The sequence below is a fragment of the Carettochelys insculpta genome, chromosome 14 (assembly GCF_033958435.1).
Source record: "Carettochelys insculpta isolate YL-2023 chromosome 14, ASM3395843v1, whole genome shotgun sequence".
Lineage (NCBI taxonomy): Eukaryota > Metazoa > Chordata > Testudines > Carettochelyidae > Carettochelys > Carettochelys insculpta.
In genome coordinates this window covers 43,492,857-43,516,322 of record NC_134150.1, presented here as the reverse complement: position 1 = coordinate 43,516,322, position 23,466 = coordinate 43,492,857, and the positions used below count along the sequence as shown (strand labels likewise).

At 54.3% G+C, this 23,466-nt stretch overlaps 2 protein-coding genes across 5 annotated transcripts in view; one reads left to right on the top strand and one right to left on the bottom strand.

Moving 5' to 3' along the window:
- Positions 1-7,892, bottom strand: part of WWP2 (WW domain containing E3 ubiquitin protein ligase 2) — an 80,146-nt gene extending 72,254 nt beyond the window's left edge. For 2 of the 3 annotated variants that reach the window (XM_075009045.1, XM_075009046.1), the window contains exons 1-2: positions 7,778-7,837; positions 2,122-2,206 (exon numbers count right to left, since the gene is read on the bottom strand). In XM_075009045.1, the coding sequence (XP_074865146.1) occupies positions 2,122-2,191 (70 nt within the window). In that variant the 5' untranslated portion in view covers positions 2,192-2,206; positions 7,778-7,837. Of the gene's footprint in view, positions 1-2,121; positions 2,207-7,777 lie in introns of all 3 variants that reach the window. The other variant, XM_075009047.1, reaches the window with a different exon arrangement.
- Positions 7,893-7,957: 65 nt separating this feature from the next.
- Positions 7,958-18,314, top strand: NOB1 (NIN1 (RPN12) binding protein 1 homolog). 2 transcript variants are annotated; one of them, XM_075008474.1, is made up of 9 exons: positions 7,958-8,080; positions 10,427-10,559; positions 11,467-11,600; positions 12,912-12,983; positions 13,427-13,564; positions 13,776-13,994; positions 14,877-14,974; positions 15,464-15,608; positions 16,320-18,314. In XM_075008474.1, the coding sequence occupies exons 1-9, from the start codon at positions 8,018-8,020 to the stop codon at positions 16,587-16,589; spliced, it is 1,272 nt and encodes a 423-aa protein (XP_074864575.1). In that variant the 5' UTR covers positions 7,958-8,017; the 3' UTR covers positions 16,590-18,314. The 2 variants fall into 2 exon arrangements, with proteins under 2 accessions (XP_074864575.1, XP_074864576.1); XM_075008475.1 differs by lacking the exon at positions 12,912-12,983.
- Positions 18,315-23,466: the final 5,152 nt, after the last annotated feature.

Here is a 23,466-nt window from a genome sequence, read left to right as displayed (position 1 = left end):
CAGGAGATAAATCACTTGTCTTCTGTTCTCCTTCTCTGGGGCACCTGGCATTGGCCACCGTCGGCAGATGGGATGCTGGGCTTGATGGACCTTTGGTCTGACCCAGTATGGCCATTCTTATGTTCTTATGTTCTTATGTTCTTATGTTCTTATGCTTTGTATGTTGGACAGACTTCAACCTCACTTAGACAAACAGTTAATGGGCATAAAACAGACATAAAAACACTCCTGATTCACAAACCTGTCAGTCAGCACTTTAATGGAGTGGGCCATTCTGTCAACGACCTGAAAGTCTGTGTTTTACTGAAAAGGAATTTTAATAGCTGTTTGGAAAGAGAGGCTGCTGAACTCTCTTTTATACTTAAATTCAACACATTGACACGTGGTTTGAACCGGGAGGGCAATTTTCTACCTCTTCATAAGGACTACTTTACATATTTGGCTTTATCTAATTCTTGACTTCCCCCGCCTCCTTCTGCCCCTCTGCTCTCTGATTTGCTCATCTTGATAATAATTTTTCTGATTTGTCAACCTTGATTACTATTTTTGGTTCTCTGTGCCTTAAATATTGAGTATGTTCTGGCATGCCTATGGTCTGAAGAAGTGGGTCTGTCCCACAAAAGGTCATTACCTACTAAATTATTGTGTTAGTCTTTAAAGTGCTACTGGACTGCTTTTTTGTTTTGATACTCGCCACAGGTGGCAATTTGGCCAGCTGAGTATGGCTAATTGGCCTGAACAATAAATATGTTTTCAGAATAATGTGGTTCACTTGATATAGCAGCAGCCACCATGTAGCTGGACACCGTGGCTCTAGATGGTAATTTATCGTGGATGCCTGCTTGCTTTAACCTGTAAATAACTCATTTTTTTCCCTAGTTGTGAAACCTTCAGATGACTTATTTCAGCACCAGCTACAAGCGATATCATTTGTGTAAAATCCAGGGTACCGGCTGATCTGCAGTAAGCGACTGGTTTTATGGGACTGGAAGCAACCTGCAGTGGAATTTTTGGTGTAAGCACTCATTTATCACTAAGGCCAGTTCCTCTGGGTGTCAAGATACAGGGAGAGTAAAAGGGGACTGTCCCGCTCCCTAGTACAACTTAGAGTGATGAAGAAGTTCACGTTATAGGCTTAGTGAAATCTAGCTGTAGACGGTACCATCTGTCTAAGGGATGTAATGGGGTGTGCTCTGCACAGATGGGCCCAGTCAGCAAATCAGGATGCGAACAGGGGGATTTAGTCTGGAGGTAGCTAATCAGAGTGGCTTGCCTGTGCAGGTGAGGCAGGGCCTGTAAAGCCAGGTAGTGGGTTACACAGGAGGCTGCTGTGAAAGGGCAGTCGCTCGCTGGGAAGCGAGAGGAGTGGTTGGAGACAGCTGCAGGAAGGCAGGGAGCAGTAACTCCTGGGAAGAGGCACAGCCAGAGAGAGGAGAGGTAAGAAGCAGGTCAGGGAAGGGGGAGAGAGCAGCCCAGAACTGCTGACTGGAGGGACTGGAACCCAGAGATGAGGGCAGGGCAGGTGCTCCTATCAGCTGCTGAAGAAGTGGCATTGGGCAGGGAAGGGGCTGACTGCCTAGAACTGTTAATGGACTAAACCCCGGCCAGGGGGGCACTGAGTGACCCAGCTGTAGGGCTGAGTCAGGAAGAGGGCACCGAGGCGCCTGGCACAGACGGAAGTTGGAGTGATGGCATGCACACAGCGGGTGGGGCCGTCGATCTGAACAGCTAATCTCCAGAGTGACCAGGAGGGGGCGCAACCCGTGACGGGGGTCTGCCTGTTTTTGACAATCTCCCTTGAGGCCAGAGCGCGTGGTCGTTGGCGGCTCCGGACAGCATGCGTTCTCCTGGGCACGTCCAGTCTCTGGCTGGACAGGTACAATATCAGCCCTCAATTAACAGCCACCAGACCAGGAGTGCAGGACTAAGGCACTCGTCCTGCCCTGGGGAGCAGGCTGTCACCGACAGGCACGTGCTTGTCTCAGCTGTCGAAGGAAGTTAGGACAAACGGAGCCACACTTGAAATCTACTTTCAACAGCAGGACCAGAAGCTTCCAGCCTAGCTTCAGTGCTGCTTCCTGCACCTCAGCACCCTGGCGTGCCGCCTGTGGCTCTACTCACCTTTCACGGTGAGCTGGGACTTCTCACAGGGCAGCCCTGCTGCGGCTCTGCTGGAGGTGGCAGATGCCATGTCATCACCAGGGGACTGGAAGACAGACAGACAGACACCTTAGCACAGCTTCCTGAGAAAGGCAGCTCAACGCTACAGCCTGCGCCAAGGCTGCCTCCGACTGGGCTCTTCTAAGACCCTGTCAGTACCAAGAGGGGAGACCCCAGAGCTGTCAGGGATTCAGCAACAGTGGAACATCCCCTGTGTGTGATGTTGAGGGAGCAGCACTGACATCTTCTACGGGTGTCGTGAGACTCGGGAGCCAACTCTGCCGACTCAGGAATTCACAGTGCAAGCAGGTCAACTTCTTTTCCACAAAGAACGTGACAAGCAAGTGCAAGAGAGCCAGAGAGCCAGGGAAACTAGTGCAAAGAGGCACCAAATTCTAGCACTCGGCTGAAACACAGGTAGTAAAAACAGAAGCCGCGGAATCAGAAATGCAGGAAACAACAACGGGGCACCAGACACCGAGATTAATAGCTGGGCAAAATAAGGGGCTAGGCTGTTCCTCGCCCCTTCTATTTCTGGACCCTTAAAGGCAGAGGACAGGGAGAAGCCCAGGCAGAGGCTACTGAAGTAAGTGTCACCAGGCACCCCCAAGAGCCGTCCTGTCCAGCCTGAGAGGGGACCAGGTAGCTCATTACTCCTATAGCTCCAGCTAAAGTCCAGACATCTCCGGGGTGAAACAGGATCGGCCTACAGCAAGAGAAGCCAGCCCAGCCTAGCTCACCAGGGCAGGATTTCCAGCTGAGCAACTCAGGGGTTTCCCTCTCCAAGCTCTCTGCAGCCTAAGGGAACGCAGGCTGTTGGTAAAACAAAAGCCTTACTCCTCCGACTCCTCCATTTCCAACGCCTTAACTAACTTTCCTTCAACGACAGGGGAAACCGTGGGGCAGCAGCAGTGAGCAGGCTAAGGTCTCTGCACACCAACCCCGACCCTTGTTTAACAGTGGGTTTTGTTGGACAAAGACAGGGGTCTGTCAACACCTTTGTCCCATCTATTCTACTTAAATTACTATAACAGGGCTGAGGAGAGAGCCTGGTGTGCCTGTGGCAAGACGCAGGTGTCTGTTTCTTTCTATCTTTTGGCCCTGGGGTAGCATTGAGCCAGAGCAACCCAAAGAGGTGCTGACTTAATAGCAATGTCTCCCTTTCTAGCCCTCTGCCCTGCATCGCCACTCAAGAGCCACACACTGCTGTCCCTCTGGCTGTTCAACAGGCTGCTCTTCATTTTGGTCCCATACTTTGCACACACCGAAGGGCTCCCGTCTAAAGCGCTGCATGACCGCGACTCTTAGAGTACCCCACTGACGTAGCTCCAGCCCAAGCAGCAGCACTTCCTCTTCCTCACAGCCTACAACCCACACTGAGTCACCTGCCGAGAAACAAAGGCTGCTTCACCCCAGCCCATCGCCAATGCCCAGACAGAAGCTGGGATTTGCACACTGCCGGAAGGGCAATAAACTCAGTCTGGTGCAGACCCTGTGGGGAGAGTATTCCAAAGTACAGAGACTGCTTGGCCCCTGAGCCCCTCCTCCCACGACAGAGCGATCCCACCTAATGGCACCTGCTGAGCACAGCCGTACTCGCCTGTTGCAGGGAGAAAGGAGCCCCTCTAGGGCTAAGATACGTTTGCCTTCATTTTGTGCCCCATCCTGCTGACCAGTGGAGTGGGCTGCATGGGGGGGCTTTGAGCCTAGCACATGCCACTAAACAGCCCAAGGATCCTTTAGGAAAACCTCTACAGAAACAAGACTGACAAGAACACAAAGGCTGTGCCCACAGCACATACACAGAGCTGGAAACATTGCCTAGTGACCTGCTAGACAGGGGAAAACATGCAGTCTCACCCAGCTGTGAGCAACTGGTTAATGGTGAAAAGCTGTACCTGGGGGCTTCTTTCAGGTCAGTCTCTGGCTATGAAGTAAATAAAGCATCACATGCCCCTGAAACTCTCACCAGCTGCCAGGAGGGACAGTCTTGTCCTTTATTCCCTGTCACCCACCCCTCAACTCACAAGCAACAAGGAGTCCTGTGGCACCTTATAAATTAACAGATATCTGCTTGTCTATGAGGTGCCACAGGAGATCTTGTCGGGTTTGAAGATACAGACTAACTCAGCTACCTCTCTGATACATTCAAATCAAAAGCTGTCTAGCTACTGCAATAGGGGAGGGTGTACAAGAATGTCTGCTGTCCCACCCCTCCCCCAGCAACCAGCTGCAGGAGGGGTATAATTACAAGCCCCCTCCAGCCTCCACAGCACAGCAGAATTAAATTAGCCCCCTTGTGTCAATTTCATTGATACTCCCCCGGGTTTGGAACAGCAAAACTGCAAACAGAGAAAGGGGTTCAGAACTCATTCCATTCCTGGAGGAGTGGCCATGGAGCTACCCACAGACTCAGGAAGGCAGCAGAGCATCAGCTCATATTTTGACCTTATGGAAGTTTTTTGCAATCATAAGGGCTGCACAGAAGCTAACGCTATCCAGAATGTTTCCTATCAGACAGCAGTAAACTGGCAGCTGGATATTTTTCCACCACTGAACATATGGGTTTTCAGGGTGAATCTAAAGCACGAGAGGCTAAAGGCAGAGGCACTTCTCCAATTCGAGGAAACAGATTACTGAACAATTCACAGATGCTGGGGCACTGATACAAGACACCCCTTTGACAAGACACAAGAGGGTGAAAGTCGGTTTGCAACCACAGCCAAACAAAGCTCCAGTACTAGGAATTTCTTCCACAAGCTCAGATGGTTTGTCTTGTTGCAATTGTCATTGCAAGCTGCTAAACCTCCCCTATTTTTAATTGGGTGAGTGGAACACAATTATAGAAATCTACAGTACGCTCACATATTGTTCCCAGTTCCAGTTGCCGCAGTTGAAAAAGAATATACAGGCTAACCTCTTTAGTCCAGCACCCTCGGGGCCTGACGCTGCCAAACCAGAGAATTTGCCAAACCATAGGAAGTCTTTATTGTCTAGCAGCATTACAAACACTTCCACTGCCTAATGGGCTTTTAGTCGACATTTAGAGGTAAATTAGAGCTAAATAACAGCACAGAACACTGAGAGCCAGGATTAGTAGCTGTATTGTTTGTGGGAATCTTGGTCACACCCATGATAAGGGGAAAGCCAACTAATTAAAATCACACTGGTCGACGGAGGTTGCTGAACTAGAGAGTGCCAAACTACAGAGGTTTAACAAGAAGTGGAACTGGACAGGATTCAGAGAAGGGCAATAAAGTAGTTCCAGGCTACAAAATGGGTTCCATACAAGGAAACATTAGAGAGACCAGGACTGTTCAGTTTACAAATGAGATAAGTAAGGAGGATATGAAACATATTTATGCAATCACAAAGGGGGGGGGGTAGTTATTTACCCTTTTCTACAATAAAAAGGTTACCCAAGGACATTAACAGACAACAGGGTTAGCATAAACTAGGAAACGTGTTTCCCACACAACACACAGTTGGCTTGTGGAATTTAGCCATCACAACAATAGGGGAGGTAGCCATGTCAGTCTGGATCTGTAACAGCAACAAAGGGTCCTGTGGCACCTTATAGACTAACAGAAAAGTTTTGAGCATGAGCTTTCGTGAGCACAGACTCACTTCATCAGATGCATCACTGATGAAGTGAGTCTGTGCTCATGAAAGCTCATGCTCAAAACTTTTCTGTTAGTCTATACGGTGCCACAGGACCCTTCGTTGCTGCAACAATAAGGGAGACATAACTCTGTGGTTTGAGCCTTGGCCTGCTAAACCCAGGGTTGTGAGCTCAATCCTTGAGGAGGCTGTTTAGGAATGTGTGGCAAATAGATTGAAAAAAAAAAATCTGTCAAGGATGGTGAGAGGCAATAGGCCCTGCTGTGAGGGCAGGGGACTGGACTTCATGACCTCTGAAGGTCCCTTGGGGATAGGTGTATCTCCAGAAGAAAAAACACCCCAGCAATGAAATCGCAAAGAGCTACACAAGTTCAGTGACAAAAGGTCCATCAAAGGCTATTTGCAAAGATGGTGAGGAATGCAACCCCTTGCTTGAGGCAACTGTAGAGGCCAGACTGCCTGACTGGGCAGTCCCCTAGTTGGACATTCCTCCTGCCCAGGCCGAGCCCCACCTGACTCTGCCTCTTTCCCCAAGCAATGCAGCCAAAGAGATTAGCAAGAAGCCTTGTGCAGGCAGCAGGGAACGGCCACACCCCCGCCTATACCCAGCAGTAGCAGAAAACTGAGTGACACAGCCCCAGAGCTCCACTTCTGGAACTACCACCAGTGAGTGGCTGACCCCAGATCCCCTGCAAATCCAGTAGACTACCCTGCCCCACCTCCAAGCATAGGGCCCTGGATTGCTGTCCCAAACCTTTCTATAGGCAGGCATCTCTGCTGTCAGAAGCTGGGAAGGGAACATAAGGTAGACCAGTCCAACTGCCCTAAAACATACACAATCCTGAAACACTGGAATTGGCCACTACAAGAGACAGGATAGCAGGCTAGATGGGCCACTGGTCTGATGCAATGTGCCTGTTTTAAATTATGTCCATGAGCAAGAATGTAGTTAGTTCTTTTCCTGATGCCTCTCCACAATCTACTGCCACATGAATACTGGAAAGAGGTAGACAACCAGCACAGCTCCCATCTCAGTGCAAGCCGATAGTTACCAGCTATTCATGAGCATGCTGAATCAACACCCTCTACAGTTTTAAGGCTGTGGCTCTCAGGGAGGAACACAGACAAAAACAGGAGACTCCTTCTCATCTATGGCCAGGGTAGCCTTAAAAGAGAATTTGAGCCAGCAATGGATCAAGTACAGCATTTGGTGAAAAGGGAGCCAAGTGCTTTGGATGACTGTAATTTAGCAAAAACTCAGCCGCACATACTAGTTAGGAAAGAGAAATCTTAGGTGAAGTGCAGATGAGTGACTCACTCTTGGGGTGGGATACAATGCTCCCCTACCACAGACACAGCTCATGACCTAATAAGTGTCTTAGTCTCTGAGGCACCCAAGGACCGTTTGTTATTGTGCCCTAGTTAGGCTAACACCTTGGAACAGGACCTTCCCCGGCGAGGGACACAAGGGCACTGAGAGACCTTACGAAATACCAGGACGCCGCATCTCACTCCCCGTGAGAGAGAGCCACAGACTCTCTGCTAGACACGCTCTTTCCTACCAGAGGGCTGCGACCCCGGCTGCCGAACACAGCCTGGCACGGAGACACTCCCGGCGGGCTGGGCAGGAGGGCCCCGCCCAGCACTCAGCGGGGACCCTCGTCCCGCAGCTCCGAGGAGCCGCAGGCTGGAGACACGGGAAGCGACCTTCCCCCGGCCCCAGCGCTCAGCCGCGGGTAACACACGCGCCCGCGCCCCTGGGCGGACGGCAGCAGTCACCGGGCTGCCCCAGGGCCCTGCCCCCGCCGCGCTGGCAGCCCCGGCCCCCCCCAGCCGGCGCAGCAGCAGCCCGGGCCGAGCCCTCCGCCCGGGGGCACCACCCGCCCACGCAAGAGGCCTGGGGCAGCCGCCCGCGGGCGGGGCGCTAGGAGAGCAGCGACTCCCGCCAGAACCGGGGACAGGGCACAAGCCGCCCGCCGCCCCCCTCCGTATTTACCGGCGACGGCTTCGCCTCCACTTCCGGCTCCTGCGATCGTGATCATGTGACACCGACCGCCCACCTGACTCGCATCCCGGAAATGCGTCACGGAGCTGGGGGAAGCGGCGTGCGGGGCCTGAGGCCATAACTCCCGGCATGCACCACGGGCCCAGAACGCTGCCGCTCCCAGGGGGCAGCGCGGGCCAGGGGCGGGCAGCGCTCCCGGCATGCCTTGGGCGGGGCTGCGCGCGGGCCAAGATGGCGGCGGTGGAGCACGTCGTGGCGGATGCGGGGGCCTTCCTGCGCGCGGCGCCGCTCCAGGTACTGCGGGGAGGGCGGCCCGGCGTGAGCCGGCCCCGCAGGGCAAGTAAACCGCCTGGGGGGCCTCTCCGCGCCCGACGCCCACTGCTGGGGCTGCACCCCCCACCCACCCCACTCCTTCTCCCCGCCCCCCCCAGTGGGGCTGCCCCCCAGCCCCCCCTTCTCCCCGCCCCCCCCCAGTGGGGCTGCCCCCCCAGCCCTCCCCCTTCTCCCCGCCCCCCCCAGTGGGGCTGCCCCCCAGCCCCCCCTTCTCCCCGCCCCCCCCACCAGTGGGGCTGCCTCCCCGCCCCCCCTCACCAGTGGGGCTGCCCCCCTCGGCCCTCCCTTCTCCCCGCCCCCCCCAGTGGGGCTGCCCCCCCAGCCCCCCCTTCTCCCCGCCCCCCCAGTGGGGCTGCCCCCCTCAGCCCTCCCCCTTCTCCCCGCCCCCCCCCCCCAGTGGGGCTGCCCCCCTCAGCCCTCCCCCTTCTCCCCGCCCCCCCCCACCAGTGGGGCTGCCCCCCTCGGCCCTCCCTTTTCTCCACTCCCCACTACTGCAGCTGCCCTCCGTTTTCTCCCCCCCTCCTTCCCACGGGGGCTGCCCTTCCCCAGCTCTCCCTGGCCCAAGCTGGCCTGGGGCTCCCTGCAGAAGTGGGTCTGGGCCCTTCTCTGCCCTGCACCCATCTTCTTGCACTTTGGAAGGGGGGAAACATCCCTGGGTCCAGGTGTGGATAGGCACTGTGATATCCCCTATTCTATCCCCCCATTTTCCAGTGGTCCCCAGCCTGCTGATTGCTGGCACTGTGTGCTGCTTGTTGGGTTTGCAGGATTATCCCTGGTGACCTCATGGCCTCGTTTTCCAGCTAGTTTGGGTCCCATCTGTGTGTATGTGGTGCTGGAATTGCGTTTGTTAATGTGCAATGCTTTCCATTTGTTAGCACTGCATTTCCTCTGCTGTTTTGTCCAATCACAGGGATGACACGTGAGGGAGGCTGGAGGGGCATGTGCAGGAGAAGTAAGAGCCTCTGGTCAACCGAGAGGACTGTTGAGGGGCTGGTGTAGGCAGCAAGGTTTGGGCCCCTCTGCCCCACCTGGCATTCGCCGGCAGGGGAAACAGAGAAATGTGTGGGATGGGGACTCCTTTCCCACACTCACTGATGAGGAGCAAAGTGATGCCTCAGGAGCTGGTATGACAGAGCAAGCTAGGACTATGTTGCTGTGCTGTCCCTTCCAGCACCCTACACTAGTGAGTATGGGGGGGCACTACCCTGCTGGTTACCCAGCCCCATCGCTCACAGGAGGCTTGGGGTAAGAGTTGGTTTGGGGACTAGAACGGGGTGTTGTCCTGGCCCTCCCATGGGCTAGGGGTGCTGGAAGGAAGGGTCATGTGGCCAGTGTCCCCTCACCTCCCCCCCCGCCCCCCCACACACATCCTTCCTCAGCAATCACTCCTGCCAAGTTGAGTGAGCTCCCTTAATAATTCTTTGCAGTTTGCTTTGGACTTAAGTATCTTAAATAATTTTATATAGTCAGCAAACTTTGCAACCTTACTGTTTATCCCTTTCTCTAGATTGCTCTTGGAAATGTTGAACAGCACTGGTCTCAGTACAAATTGACAGGTGCCCAACTATTTACATTTCTCTGTTCTGAAAACACAGGTTATTCCTACCCTTTGTTTACCATCTTTCAACCAGTTGCTTATATGGGAGAGACCCTTCTCTCTCATCCAATGACAGTTCACTTTGCATCAGAGCCTTTGGCTGATTTACACAGTAAGTTACATATTATAGTTCTGCACTTCCATATTTTAGTTTCTTTGACACTCTTGGGCAAATAACATCTGGTCCTTGTGGCTTATGACTCCTTAATTTATCCCAGAGCTACTCTTCTACTGACATGTCAATCGGGAACAATTCTTAAGATTTATCACCTAAAAATATTAGCTCAGGTGTAGAATCTCCCTCACATCTAGTGCCATGAAGGTTGTTGCAGAGAATTAATTTAGCATCTCTGGAATGGCTTTTTTGTTTCAGTATTCCTTTAGCACCTCATTCATCCTGTGGCCCCATAAAAACAGAACCTTCCTTCTCAGTTGATAGCTGTAAAGCAGAGGACCCAGGTTTTCCTTTGGCCTGGCAGCCCCATTCCCAACTGGGCCAGGTTGGATACTAGCTGATGAAAGGGTGCTCTTGTGATGGCTCTTGGCTGAGCACCTGGCTCCATGGTGATTGGTGCTACGTATGGAGTTTCTTTTGAACTGTGCTATGTTCTCTGTGGGCCTGGACATCCCCATGTCCTTCATGGCCTGCAAATCCAAGTCATTTGTATTTGTTCCTCGTAACAGACATTTTTGTGTTTCTCATACCACAGGACTTTGGCAAAAACATTTACACCATTAAAGAGGTGGTGAGTGAAATTCGGGACAAAGAAACAAGGAGGCGACTGGCTGTGCTGCCCTATCAGCTCCACTTCAAACAGCCTTTCCCTGAGTATGTTAAACTAGGTAGGTGAGCTGGGCTCGGGGGCAGCTAGCGGCGCATTAGTTCAGGTGCCCACTGCTAATTCCAATATCCTTCCTTGCCCGGATTTACGCAAAACAAGTTTTCTGTTGGTAGTTTGTATAAACTGGATTCTGTTAACTGTAATCTTAAAGCGACTGTCAGGATGAAAGCCCCTTTCTTTTATTTAGCTCCTGTGATTGACATGGACCATTGTAAAACTCCAGCATGCACTACCATTTGTGCTCTTCATCGGGTGTCCATCCCAGCTTAGCTAGGATAGCAGGATAGTCGGTGTTTACTTTGGTTTCTCATAATTTTTGCTTCCTGATTCTTGTGCAGAAAGACAGAGCTGCGACTTTTGGGTGGAAATTGCACCGGGGAAAGTTAGCATTCAGATAAAACTGTTCTCATGGGATTTATTTCAGACTCTTCACAGCGGGGATTGCTGTCCCAGCTAGATGAGTCTAGTGACTGTAATGGATGAGGAGAGGCAAGACAGAATGTAGGTGTCTTTGATCTGCTTAGCCCATTACTACTAAAACCAGTATCTTGAGCCTAAAACAAGCTCATTGTCAGTATTTAAGAGAAAGTGATGCTATTTCTGGATTCTTGATTTCAGCAGATAAATGCTCTTTCATAGAGGTAGCCATAGACCTGTAAGAAAAGCCTTTAGGGGAGATTTAAAGAGAAAATACCCTTCAGAATGAGGGGTTGGAAAAATTCTCTGTAGATGGAAATGCTCAAGTGAAAGAGCAGCTTATAAAGTCACTTCAAGTCAACTTCTGTACTTTGTATTTTTCTGAATGTTCTAACTGGCTGTGAAAGGTCTCATTATTAGCTGCCTGTCTGCTAACTGTTGGATTCACTCTGGTGGAGTCTGTCAATGAGCATACTTTTAATTTGTTATAGTAACAGAGTTTTCCAAAAAGACGGGTGACTATCCCAGTCTGTCAGCTACGGATCTCCAGGTGCTGGCCCTGACTTACCAGTTGGAGGCGGAGACTGTTGGAGTGGCTCATCTGAAGACGGAACCAGAAAAAAAGGTAACCTTCCTTGGAGTGGCAAGCCCAGTCCCCGACTATAGTGCTGGGTAGGGGAGCAGGCTCTCTGCGGGTGTCCAGTGAGGGCGTATGATGATGGGAAGGGAGGGTGGTGGTCGGAGGCACAGGGAATTGTTTAATCCCAGTTCTTGATGTAAAACTCAGTCTGCCTCTCTTGTTGTAGCCTGGTTCTATCTTACGTGACCTTTTGTCTGGTCCCCAAAAAGCAGTTCTGGGCACTCGAAAAATTTGAATTTACTTTTTTTTTTTTAAAGAAATATCTGCCTGCATTAGAGAACCTAGGTGAAATATTAGCTCTGAGAAACCTGCATTAGAAGAACGCTAAGATTGTAAACTTCAAATGCTCAATTTAGGAAATCCTGGAATTACAGTTGTTCCCTTGTACTTATGCTTTGTGAATGCATTCTCTAGCGTCATGGCACAGCCTGTTCTTTTCTGTTGGCCAAGTGAACAACCAACTTGCTAGATTGGCCACATGGCAATAGTCACATCTTTCCTCTAAGTAATTTCAGTCCCTATAAAATGTATAGCCCAAAACCTAAATGCAGTACCACATGATCCATGTGAATAGCTATCAATTCATAAACTTATGGGTTCGCACAAAGATATACCTGTTAGGAGTCTGTCACTGCAGCACCACTCTGGCTCCTTTATACTGGTGAAAGAGCAGAAGTATGTAAAGGGCATAAAAGTACCAGATTTGGCCCAGTGAGGATTCTCTTGTGCAGATGCTGCAGAACGCAGTCGGACAGCCAAACCCCTCTGCCTCCAAAGCACAAGCAAGAGTGCTGGCCTGGATGTTTGTGGCAGAGCTGTAACACTGCAGGGACTCTGCACCATATTGTCACTCTAAAGGCAGCTCAAGGAGGTTGCCCTAACCCTGGTAGCCCTCAGGGAATGCCTGATTTATGCTGGGAACCACTCCAACCCCCATAGCCACCCAGAAGTAATAAGGGATAAACACGGCTTCCCCTCCCACTCGCGCACCCACACTCCCCCTCACGTGCCCATTTGATGGTACATCTTATGAACAAAATTGCCTTGTAAACATGTAGCTGAGACATCCTGTGGCCTGAACACGGTGCTCAGATGGCTCGCATCTAGTGGTCAGCTGCCTGCTATTCAGCATCTTCCACTCTGGTTTAGAAAAACAGTTATCAATGACACTCCATTGCTGGAGGGGTTCTGTAGTGATGCCCAAAGCCATCCCTGTTCTGATGATCTGGGAACTAGCCCAGGATGGCCCCAGTCATATGTTCTGCCAGATTCACTGTGGCTCTTAATATCCTGCAGGTTCAGCTCAGCTCCACCATAAGGCACCCAGAGGCTCCTTTTCACGTCGCTGGGTTCCACCTGCCATCCAAGGTAACTTTGCATTAGCTAGGATAAAATCTTGTTATCCTCTGATGGAAGTGCTGAGAGGTAGGCTGAGATGTCTGTATCTTGAGGAATCTGAGCCAGAAGCAGATTTGTGACTTGCCCAGGAATTTCACAAGTCAGTGGTAGAATAGAGGTGGAACCCAGGAGTTCTGACTCCAAGCAGCTGGCTCTAACCATTTCAGAGCCAGGTGTGCAATAGTCATCCCTTCACATTGTTTGTTCCAGTTCCACCTGACCTCTCTTGGCTTTTTGGAAGCAGAAAAGGGGGGCCACTTGAAAGCTTCCAGTAGGTATACAGATTACTCCTATCTCCACTGCCTACATAGGATCAAGCAGTCAGGCCTGGCTGCCAAAGAGGCAGCGAAGGTCCAAGGCTCTGTGAGTGTCCCAACAGTCCCAGTGACTTTGTTCTGTTTTTTCCAACCTAGTCCAAACACCTGGAGGCAGATGTGTGTCTGTCCACCTCTGAAAGGCACTTGTGTGCGGAGGAGAGCCCAGAGTTCAGCTCCTTCCTGTACTGGAGGAACCCTCTGCCAAGCATTGAAGAGGACCTGCAGGACCTGCTGGTGAGAGGCAGAGTGTGCTCTTTAATTCCCTAGTGTGTCCCCAGCTCATTTCAGCTGCTGCCTGCTCGCTGGTTTCTGTGTGGGTTCTTTCCCTGGCTCACTCCTGTCTAGTCTGTGGCTGATGGGTTGGTTGCCCCTTCTCAGCAGCACTCATCTCTCCTGCCTACATGCTGCACAGGTCACATCTGACTCTCTCTCTCTTGCCCTCTAGAAAACTCACATGGTTTCCATTAGCTCAGAGGTCCCTACAAGGCTCCAGCCTGGGAAGGATCAGCAGAGTGCCGGGGAGGATGGAAGTGAAAGTGATAGTGATGACGATGAAGGCTGGATAACTCCTGACAACATCAAACAGATCCAGCAGGGAATGGAGCATTGTGAGTCACCTGCCAACGTGCAGGTGGGCTGCGTGACCACAGACTTTGCCATGCAGGTAAGGGTGGCTGGGGGCTGCAGTAGTAACATGCTTAGGCAGAGGGGAGCAATGGCAGCAGAGCTTCTCCAAAAGGGAGATTCTGTATCTGCTGCATGTCGCTGAGTAAGTCGGATCCGGAGAGTAGGGCATGTAACTCACCAGGACCTTCCCAAACCAGCCAGGTCTCTCCAGATACACGGGTAAGATGCAAAGTGCCTTGGCCTGAAACCGGCACGAACAGGGAACAGCACAGGAATTGGTCAGTTTTGAGCATGGAGTTGGTGGGGATGCTGCAGCTTCCAGCACAATAGTGGAATGGCAGAAAGGTCTGTACACCAACCGCGCTGTAATGCACTTGCCCACCCAATGAGAAAAGGCTGTCACCATACTGCAGGGAGCATTTCGGTTAGTCCGTACTGGAGAAGAGACGAGCCCTAACCGGCCTGGCTGAAGAGAGTCAGTGTCTGATTTTTAGGGCATAAACCAAACCCCTGTTCATTAGCGGCTAGAAGAGACTCCTCCCTGCTGTGGCCAGTTTATTGCACCCACCACCACGTTCCTTGAGCTTTCTTCTGCTGCAGCAGGCACTGGACAGTGTGAGAGATGTTCCTGGCCTAGGTGGAACCCTGGTTGGGCTCCTGTTGTGCGCACACAGGCATGGGGAAAACCTGCTGGCAGCTCTTAGAGGCACCAATCAACATGCAAACAAGGCAGGGTGACAGGCCTGTAGCAGACCCGTTACAGGCCTCTGAACAGAGCCAGCTTTGTGGACAATCTAAAGGTAGTTCTGGGAGGAGACGTGTGGCCAAAGCAGTGAGCACTGCTGCTCTCTGGAGCAGCTGAAGATGCTGACTGCAGCCTAGGGAATCTTGGTAACCCGCCTGTTCCTTCTGCTCGCAGAATGTTCTGCTCCAGATGGGTCTTCGTGTGCTGGCACTGAACGGCATGCTGGTGCGCCAGGCAAGAAGCTACCTCTTACGCTGTCATGGCTGCTTCAAGTACGTATCCAGGCATTGGAACCTGCCGGTGAAGAGCAGCATTGCTCTTGCCAGGGAGGTGGCTGGTAGTTGGTGGTTGGCCGCTGAGTGTAGAGCGGGAGGTAGCCTTCCCAAGAGAACTCTAAGCCCTGGCACATCAGGCCTAGCCCAGACCTTCCCCTCTTTTTTACCTGGGCTTTTCCTGAGCAGGGACTGCTGCTGTGTGCATATCATGGGGGTGGGGTGAGATATTTTTGGATAAATGCCTGTCATAGATTAAGTTAGGACTGAACACACTCATTCAGCTCGCAACCCACGTAATAAAAGAGCAGATGTGTTAAGCCAGCCCATAGCCTAGCTCTGTGGATCTCCTTTCTCTTTCTGGACCTTGTGCCCAGCTTCTGTCATGGGGGTTTGGGACTTTGAGCTCAGGCTGGCTGGTTGCTAGAATCCTGCTGGGTTAGCCACATGCTGCAATACTGGAGCCTTGAACCGTTTCTGTTTTTCTAGGACAACCTCTGACATGACCAGGGTCTTCTGTCAGCACTGTGGCAACAAGACACTGAAAAAGGTGTCTGTAAGCGTGGGCACTGATGGCACCCTCCACATGCACTTCTCCCGCAACCCAAAGGTCCTGAACACACGAGGGCTCCGGGTGAGTAGTTGCTCACTGGGGCACAGGCACCATATTCTGTCTGGTCAGCTGGGGTGATGCAGCCTAGGAATCATAGCGTTGCTGAGTGAGAGCATGCGGGTCTGGCTCGCTAATGGCTCAGGGCACCAAGAATAGAGGCCTGCTTGGGGGTGTGAAACCAGGCAGGGATGTGTTTTGCTGGTGCTGTGGTTTGTTGCCATGGAAGGAGTTTCTCAGATTGACTTGCAGGGGTCTGCGTGATCATCTGGTCTTCTGCCTGACAGAGACTAAAGAGCTTCCCTGAACTAATTCATGTCTTCCATGTCCAGCAGCTGTGGCTGAACTAGAGCATGTCTTCCAGAAAAGCACCTAGTTTCCCACTGCTGGAGAATCCACCACGACCCTACCAAATTGTGCCACTGTGGTTCATTACCCTCATTTCCTTGGGGCCTACATTTGTCTAGAGTCAACTTCAAGCCATTGTTGTGCCCTTGTCTGCCTGACAAAAGAACCCCCATCTTCAATGTTGGGGTCTTAGGCAAGTTCATGGAGTCATCAGGTCACTGCTTCACAGGTGGCTGCTTGAGCCTATTTGTGGAGTAGCCCCTGGGAGGAATCAGCCTCTCTACGGAGCTGGTTTTGCAAGGGGACTCTGCTCTTAACCACTCTTCCCTGCTCTCTCTCTCTCTCTCTCTCTCTCTCTCTCTCTCTCTCTCTCTCTCTCTCTCTCAGTACTCCCTGCCTGCTCCCCAAGGGGGGAAACATGCCAGGAACCCCTACTTGGCTGAGGACCAGCGATTTCCTCAGCAGCGGCTTTCCCGGAAGGCAAGGCAGAAAACCAACGTCTTCGACCCAGATTACATTGCTGGGGTTTCTCCCTTTGCAGAAAATGACATTTATAGCCGAGCAGCTAACCTGCAGATCCGGGATGCAGCGCTGGGTGCAGGCCGGCGGCGCATGAATCCCAATGCGACGACCAAGAAGTTTATGAGGAAGAAATGAAGGCAGGGAACCCTGTGGCAAGGGCTATTGACTTAGAGCAATAAGCAAAGTCCCATTTTCACGTCTTATCTCAGGATGCTGAGAATTGTCACAGGGCATCCCCATGTGGTACCAAAGCTCGCTGTGCAGGCTGGATTCAGAGGGGTTGGGGCTGCTGTTTCTGTGCTTAGCGGGCTGGCTGGCTGATGAGATGGGAAATGCCTGTGGCTGGGTGGCAGCACTGACCCTGTTAAATGATTCGCTGAGATGAGAATTCTGTGCTGTGGCAGTGCCCAAGCTGTGTGAGGGACGAAGGTGGAATGTCATCAAAGTGGATCTGGAAAGCAAACCTGGCTGTTACCTCCTCCTGCTGCTCCTCCCCAAGCCCCGTGACTGACTGACACCAGCATTTTTAATGGAGACGGGGATTGCCTTGGGCATATGGCACATCAAGGGGAGAGGGGCTGTGGCTGTTGGCTGCGCTCCATTAAGGTGCAGGCAGAGTGTGCACGCACTGACCAGCTGGGGCAAGAAGCGGAGTTTCTCCCGTGCCTGCGGAGGCTGGAAATGCAGCTAGCGCTCAGGCCTAGTTAAGAGACCAAGGGGCAGTACCATCTGATGTGCACGTTATCCTCGGTACGGACCCCTTTCCGCTGACAAGGAGGCTGCAGGTGCCTGCTCCTCCTGGCACTCTGAGGCCCTGTGCTGCTGCTGGAGCCTGTATGTGCAGCAGAAGGCCACTGTGTGCTTTTCCAGTTCTTCTGGCCCCTAGCGCTGGCAGTAAAGCTCACAGCTGTTAGTATAAAACCCTGTGGGGAAGTGTCAGCATTTTCTCAGGGTGCCCGGGAGTCACCCTCCACCCACCTCAGACAGAGATGCCCTGGTGTTAATCTGAGTGTCAGCCCCCATTTTAGACGTTTTTCTCAGGCTGTTCCTAGCCCCTGCTTTGCCCAGCAGGTTAACACACTGGTTACCCATCTGCTTCCTTGTGCATCCCTCTGTGCTTTCCAGCCCGCTGTGGGGGCGTGGGAGCATTACCAGGGACTTGCCCCCAGGCGGCTGTTCAGCTGTCAGCTCTGCCATAACAGCACTGCAGCTTAGTGGGACAAATGTTAAGTCTATGAACAGTTAAGATATGTGACATAGTGAGCAGGCATAAGAAGAGCAACAGAGTGCAGCTCAAACAAAAAGCTGCGCCAGGCTGAGCTCCCATATCTAATGGAACCTCCCTTGTGCTTTGCAATGTTCTGTCTCAGCCAATGCCGGCTGGAGATCCCATTTTCATTAATGCCGTCATCCTGCCCAGCTGGGCTGCGAGACAAAACAAGGCTCCTTGTGCCTTTCTTGGATATCCCAAATTCATAGGCTTGATAGTCTAGGGACAATTTAGCACCTGGTGTCGTCTGCTCTTGACTACCCATTTTCACATTGACTTGAAATGCAAATACAGTTACCATCCTGTTTTGACTGTCCCTCTGTGGGGCCTGGGCTGGGGGGAGGCTGGTGCATTGCTCTTCCTGCACAGGTGTGGGGTGGCAGCCTGGCTGGGTGCGTGGGGCTTCATTTAAGCTAGGAAGCTGAATAGATAGGGTTGGTCTGGCAGAAACGTCTGGGTACATTATTTAACATGTTTATAGTAGCTACATTACTCCTTACGTGTTCTATAAACCTGCCTCTTGCAGTGCCTGTGCTGACCAGTGTCACCTTCTTTCTTCTGAGCTCTTGTAAGATATTCATGAATAAATAGGAGGAACTGGGGTGTTGGGTGTAGTGAGTTCAGTAGGGGTGTTGGGAGTTGCTCTTGCAGAAGGAGGGGTGCTGATGGTCACAGAGGTCCCTAAATGCCCTGGGTCTTTTAGAAATAGCTGCTAGCCACTGACCAGCTGCAGTCAGTTTTCAGGAGGGCATCGTCTTGCTCAGCACCTTCACTGGACTGTCCTTGTCTGGGAGCTAGTGGCTGTGAGGTGTCATGTCCTCTGCAGGAGAGCTGACAGCCAGCAGCAGCAGGATGAGTAGCTTGTAGTGTGGGGAGGGCTGAGTGGGCCATGCTGTGCCTGGAGAATATTCCCCTCCTGTGTATTTTTGCAAGAAGGTGCAATCCAGTGAGAGGTTGATGGTGTTGAAGTTTGCTCAGGGACTTCAGGGGACTCTTGCATATGAGAGGAGCTTAGAGCAGTGAGTGCACAACTGTCTCTGCTGTTTGCTTCCAGCTGGGAAACAGGCTGCAAATCTAGTCCTTGTAGCTGCACAAGGGTTACACCTCAACTCTATCATCGTCATCTACTAGCAATAATCCGGTAGAGCCCCACCCCCAGCTAAGGGCTGAGGTTGGGGTGAGGAGTGGTACCACAACCACGCCCAGGCCCAAAGGGCAGCAGGGCAATGCTATGACGTTCTGGCCATACGCTTACCAAGCGCGGTTTGAAGCCAGGTTAGGTTCTGCGTGCCCACCGCCGCCCGCCCCCCCCCCCCCCCGCTGGCGGGGAGGGCTGTTCAGTGCCTTGCTCCTCCAAAGGTCATTAACCTTTCAATTAACTTGCAGCTGTTCATGGCCAGGCAGTGCCAGTCTGCTCTCTTGCCACCACTGTCCTTCCGTGGGAATAGCTCTTCCTCCTGGGTGTTTACAACCAGCTGTTCTGCTCATTCTCTGTGGGGCTCCAGCGTGGAAGACAGGACGCAGGGCTAGATGGACCTCTGGCTTCATTCAGTCTGGCCGTTCTTATCAACGTTCTGTGTATCCCGTATCTCCTCTCGGGGGGCTGAACCAGTGCTTTCGGCCGGAGCCGCGTAGCTGCGGAGCGCCAAAGGGGTCTGACTGCCCAAAGAATGGGGGTGGGGGGCTGTGAATGGAAACAGGTTTAAATTCCTGTTCTAAAGGTGCAGGGCTGCTTGGGTGTGCTGGGGAGCTCAGTTCTCTGTTTCCCTGGTCCCCCCAGTAGCCCATCTCTGCAGCTGGGCCGGGTCCCCCTTCCTCAAACCTGAACCAGTTGCCGGCAGTGCCTCAGGCTCATCGCCCCCTTGGAGGCGAAGGCTGTTGTTTATGCGGTGATAGCTCTGCTTGCACAAACCACAGCCCCGGCATGAGCCGGGGAGACCAGGCTCATCGCCCCCTTGGAGGCGAAGGCTGTTTATGCGGCGAGAGCTCTGCTTGCACAAACCGCACCCCTGGCATGAGCCAGGGAGACCTTTGGTCACAGTGACTCAGTGCACAGGGATGGGCCGGGGCCATGGTGGGGTGGAGTGGGATGGGCTGGGGGAACCGTGTGGGGGTAAGTACCAGAGAGGTCACTGTGTTAGTCTGTAGCTTCAAGAACAAAAACAAGTCCGGGGGGCACCTTAAAGACTAACAGATACTTTGGAGCGTGAGCTTTGGTGGGCAAAGAGCCACTTCAGAACTTACTGTTGTTTGTGGGGAGCCGGGGGGGGGCGGTTGTGGGGCCAGGGAGGAGATCACACGGGGGTGGGGGATGAGTTGTGGGGCCATGGGGGGGTTGTGGGGCCAGGGGAGGAGATCACACGGGGGTGGGGGATGAGTTGTGGGGCCATGGGGGGGTTGTGGGGCCAGGGGAGGAGATCACACGGTGGGGTGGGATGAGTTGTGGGGCCATGGGGGGGGCTGTGGGGCCAGGGGAGGAGATCACACGGGGGTGGGGGATGAGTTGTGGGGCCATGGGGGGGTTGTGGGGCCAGGGGAGGAGATCACACGGGGGTGGGGGATGAGTTGTGGGGCCATGGGGGGGTTGTGGGGCCAGGGGAGGAGATCACACGGTGGGGTGGGATGAGTTGTGGGGCCATGGGGGGGGCTGTGGGGCCAGGGGAGGAGATCACACGGGGGGGGATGGGCTGTGGGGCCATGGGGGGGTGTGGGGCCAGGGGAGGAGATCACACGGAGGGGGGGGGGGGCTGTGGGGGGGGAGTCGGGGGGCACAGCCCTCGCAGGACCAGTTTGTGATTTTTGGGGTGAAATCTCCAGCCCCAGGATCACTGTGCGCCCCCCCGCCCGCCGCCCAGGGCGGTGGAGCCCAGAAACGGGGGGGGCGCTGCCCAGTGCTCAGGCCCTGCTGGCTCCTCCCCGGCTCCCACATTGGCCACCCGCGTCCCGGGACGGGCCGGGCTCAGCTCTGCGCCGTGGCCGGTGAGTGAGCAGCCCCCGCGGGCCCCGGTCCGGCCGGGGGGGGGTGGGGGGGTCTGGCACGTGTTGGTCTGTCTGTGCGGGGGGGGGGGGCACGCGGGTGTCCGCCTCGTGCTGGGGGTGGGGCCGCGGGTCAGGCACTCACCCCCCCCCCCCGGGTGCACTGCGCCCCTCCCCCCCCCCGGGACAGGTCCTCCCCGTCTGCTCTGCACTTCCCTGGGGACAGGGGTGCCCCGCCCGGGCGGTGGTCCCCAGGGATGGGACGGTGGCGGGTGGGAGGCAGAGCCTGTCCCTCCGCGGGGCCGGGGGCGGCTGGCGCCTTGTCCTACCTGCACAGGTGTGGGGTGGCAGCCTGGCTGGGTGCGTGGGGCCTTGTGCATTTCTCTCGGGGGGCTGGGGGCTCCCCGGGGAACTGAGTGATGCTTAAGTGGCACAAACCCCCTTCCTTCAGCCAGACCCCGGCCCCGGGCAGGGGCACCGCGTCTGTCCCTCTCGCGTTCACCCCAAGGCCAGGCCCGCTCCCACCACTGCTCCTTGCAGCTCCCCCCGGGGCCACACACGGTTTTGAGCCCAGCAGCCCCGGGGTCTGGCCCAGAGCACTTTTCAGGTTACCTAGTGGTGACATTTGCACACCCCGGGGCTGGGGCCCAGCTGGCTGGGTTCATGCTCCCCTGCGCCTGTTGGCTGACGTTGAATAGACCGTCCATGGCCCACTGGTGCCGACTGCCCCCTGGGCTGGCTCCTGCTGCGGGCGGTGTCTGGGACTGCTCTGTTCAACCCCCCTGGGAAGGCTTTTCTCCTTCCAAGCACAACGCAGCCTGGTTGGGTGCGAGCGCCTGTTCCTGCCCCAGCGCCAGGGGGTCTGGACTCCTTCCAGTGGAACTTACGCTGAAGCACGTTTCCGACTGGTCGCGCTCAGGCTGGGTGGGGCGTTATCCTCTTCCTGTTAAAGAGCCTGTGACACCCCACTCGTTAGTGGGGACACACAAGAACTGCATCTTATTCATGCAAACTTAAGAACTAGATAGGTGGGGAGACTTGGGCCTGGCCCCCCAGCAGGGGGAGGGGAGGGGAGGGGTGGGGCCAGGCCGGGGGTGGAAGCGAGGGAAGAGAGTGGGCCCCTCTGCAGAGGCTCTGGCCTCTTTCCTGCTGCCACTGGCTGGTGAGAAGGTGACTGTCTCCCTGCCCGGCTTCCGGCCCCTGGCAGTTCTCACCACCCCCAGTCACGTTCACACCATTGTTTGCTCTTCTCCAGTGGTCCCTCTCCCTGTCATGCTGGTGTGCACCTCAGGCCCCCCTCGCCCTTCTCTCTATGCGCTGCCTCCCCTCTGGCTCAGCCTTAGGCTCAAAACCAAACCACGCAACACCCGTCTCACCCCCTACTGCCCTTTCAGTGCCTCCACCTCCATCTTTGGCCCTCCCCAGTCCAGTGTCTGCTCCACTCACTGCCTGGAAGCCACACTGGCCCAGCTCGGTGGTAGTAACCCTGTGCTAGCCGACGCTCAGGGCCAGATTTCAGCCCCTCTTCGGCACCACAACAGTTTGATTTAATGAAGGGGGAAAAGGTGCATGCAGGCATGCAGTCCCTAGGTTCAAAACTGGCTAATGGCTGGGTCTCAGTGTACTTGTAAACAGGGAACCATTGCTGAGCAGGTGTCCGTGGGTGGGGGCTTGCAGGAATCGGTTCTTGGCTTTTGCTATTTAAGGACCTGGAAAAGACATGGAATCACTCACCAGCTGTTTGCAGAGCTCTCCACGCTTGGGCAAGGGGCCAATCATGAAGGTTGGTCACTGACAGAACCCTTGGGATCGGTTGGTACCCTGGGCGCAGACAGCATGGGCTTTAATATGGCTGAATGCATTCGTCTGGGGCCAATGAGCACAGGGCGCCCAGGCAGCACTCGAGGGAAGCAGGACTCCAAAGCGATGGGGCATCGTGCTGGGTGATCAGAGGAACATGAGGTCTTGGCGGGATGCTGTGGTCCAAGAACTGTGCTGCTCCTGGGATGCTGTAAGGGTGCAGCCTTGCTGCAGCAGCGCCTCCCACCGACTGTCACAGAAATTAGCTCCATCATCAATGCCTTTGCTAGTGCCTGTTACTGTTGTTCTCCGTCTCTGCCCTTCTCACAGTCTGACTCACGCAGGGGAGCCAAGAGCCTCTGTGGGCCCTAGGCAAGGTCGGCGGGGCTAGGGGGAGCCAGCTCTGTGCTCCCAGAAGGGTGGGACCCATGGTGGAAGGGATGGGGCAATGACCCAAAGGGCCCCTTCTTCCAGCTCTCCCCTGCTGCCTGCTTGCCTCCTCATGTCCCATAGCCCAGTGCCTTCTCCAGCCCTTTGCTGCCGTAGCAGCAGCCAGTGGCCCGTGGCCCTCTTGCATGACTAGGGCCCTGGGCTGTTGCCTCCATTGCCAGGCCTAAGGGTTTACTCTCTTCAGCACAAGGCCAATGGCGGCTGTTCCAGCAGTGCAGGCCTCCTAGGAGCTGCAGTAATGCAAAACGGTTTCCTGTTCCCTAGCTGTGAAATGAGGTTTGGGCCAAGGTCCGGCCTCCCCTCGTCACGCCCTGCAAGGGGCACTGTCCACACCAGCTTTGTCCCTGGCTGGGCAGGGGAGGGGTGACAAATGGGGCTGATAGAGGAAGTTTTGTTCAACAGGCTTTATGGGCTATAACTGGTCCTCCCCTTTGCCCCCAGCCCCTTCCTCCCTCCCTGCCCCCGTGTTGCTGAGGCGAGCACACCGCAGCCACTAGGGCATCTCTGGGTAGGTGG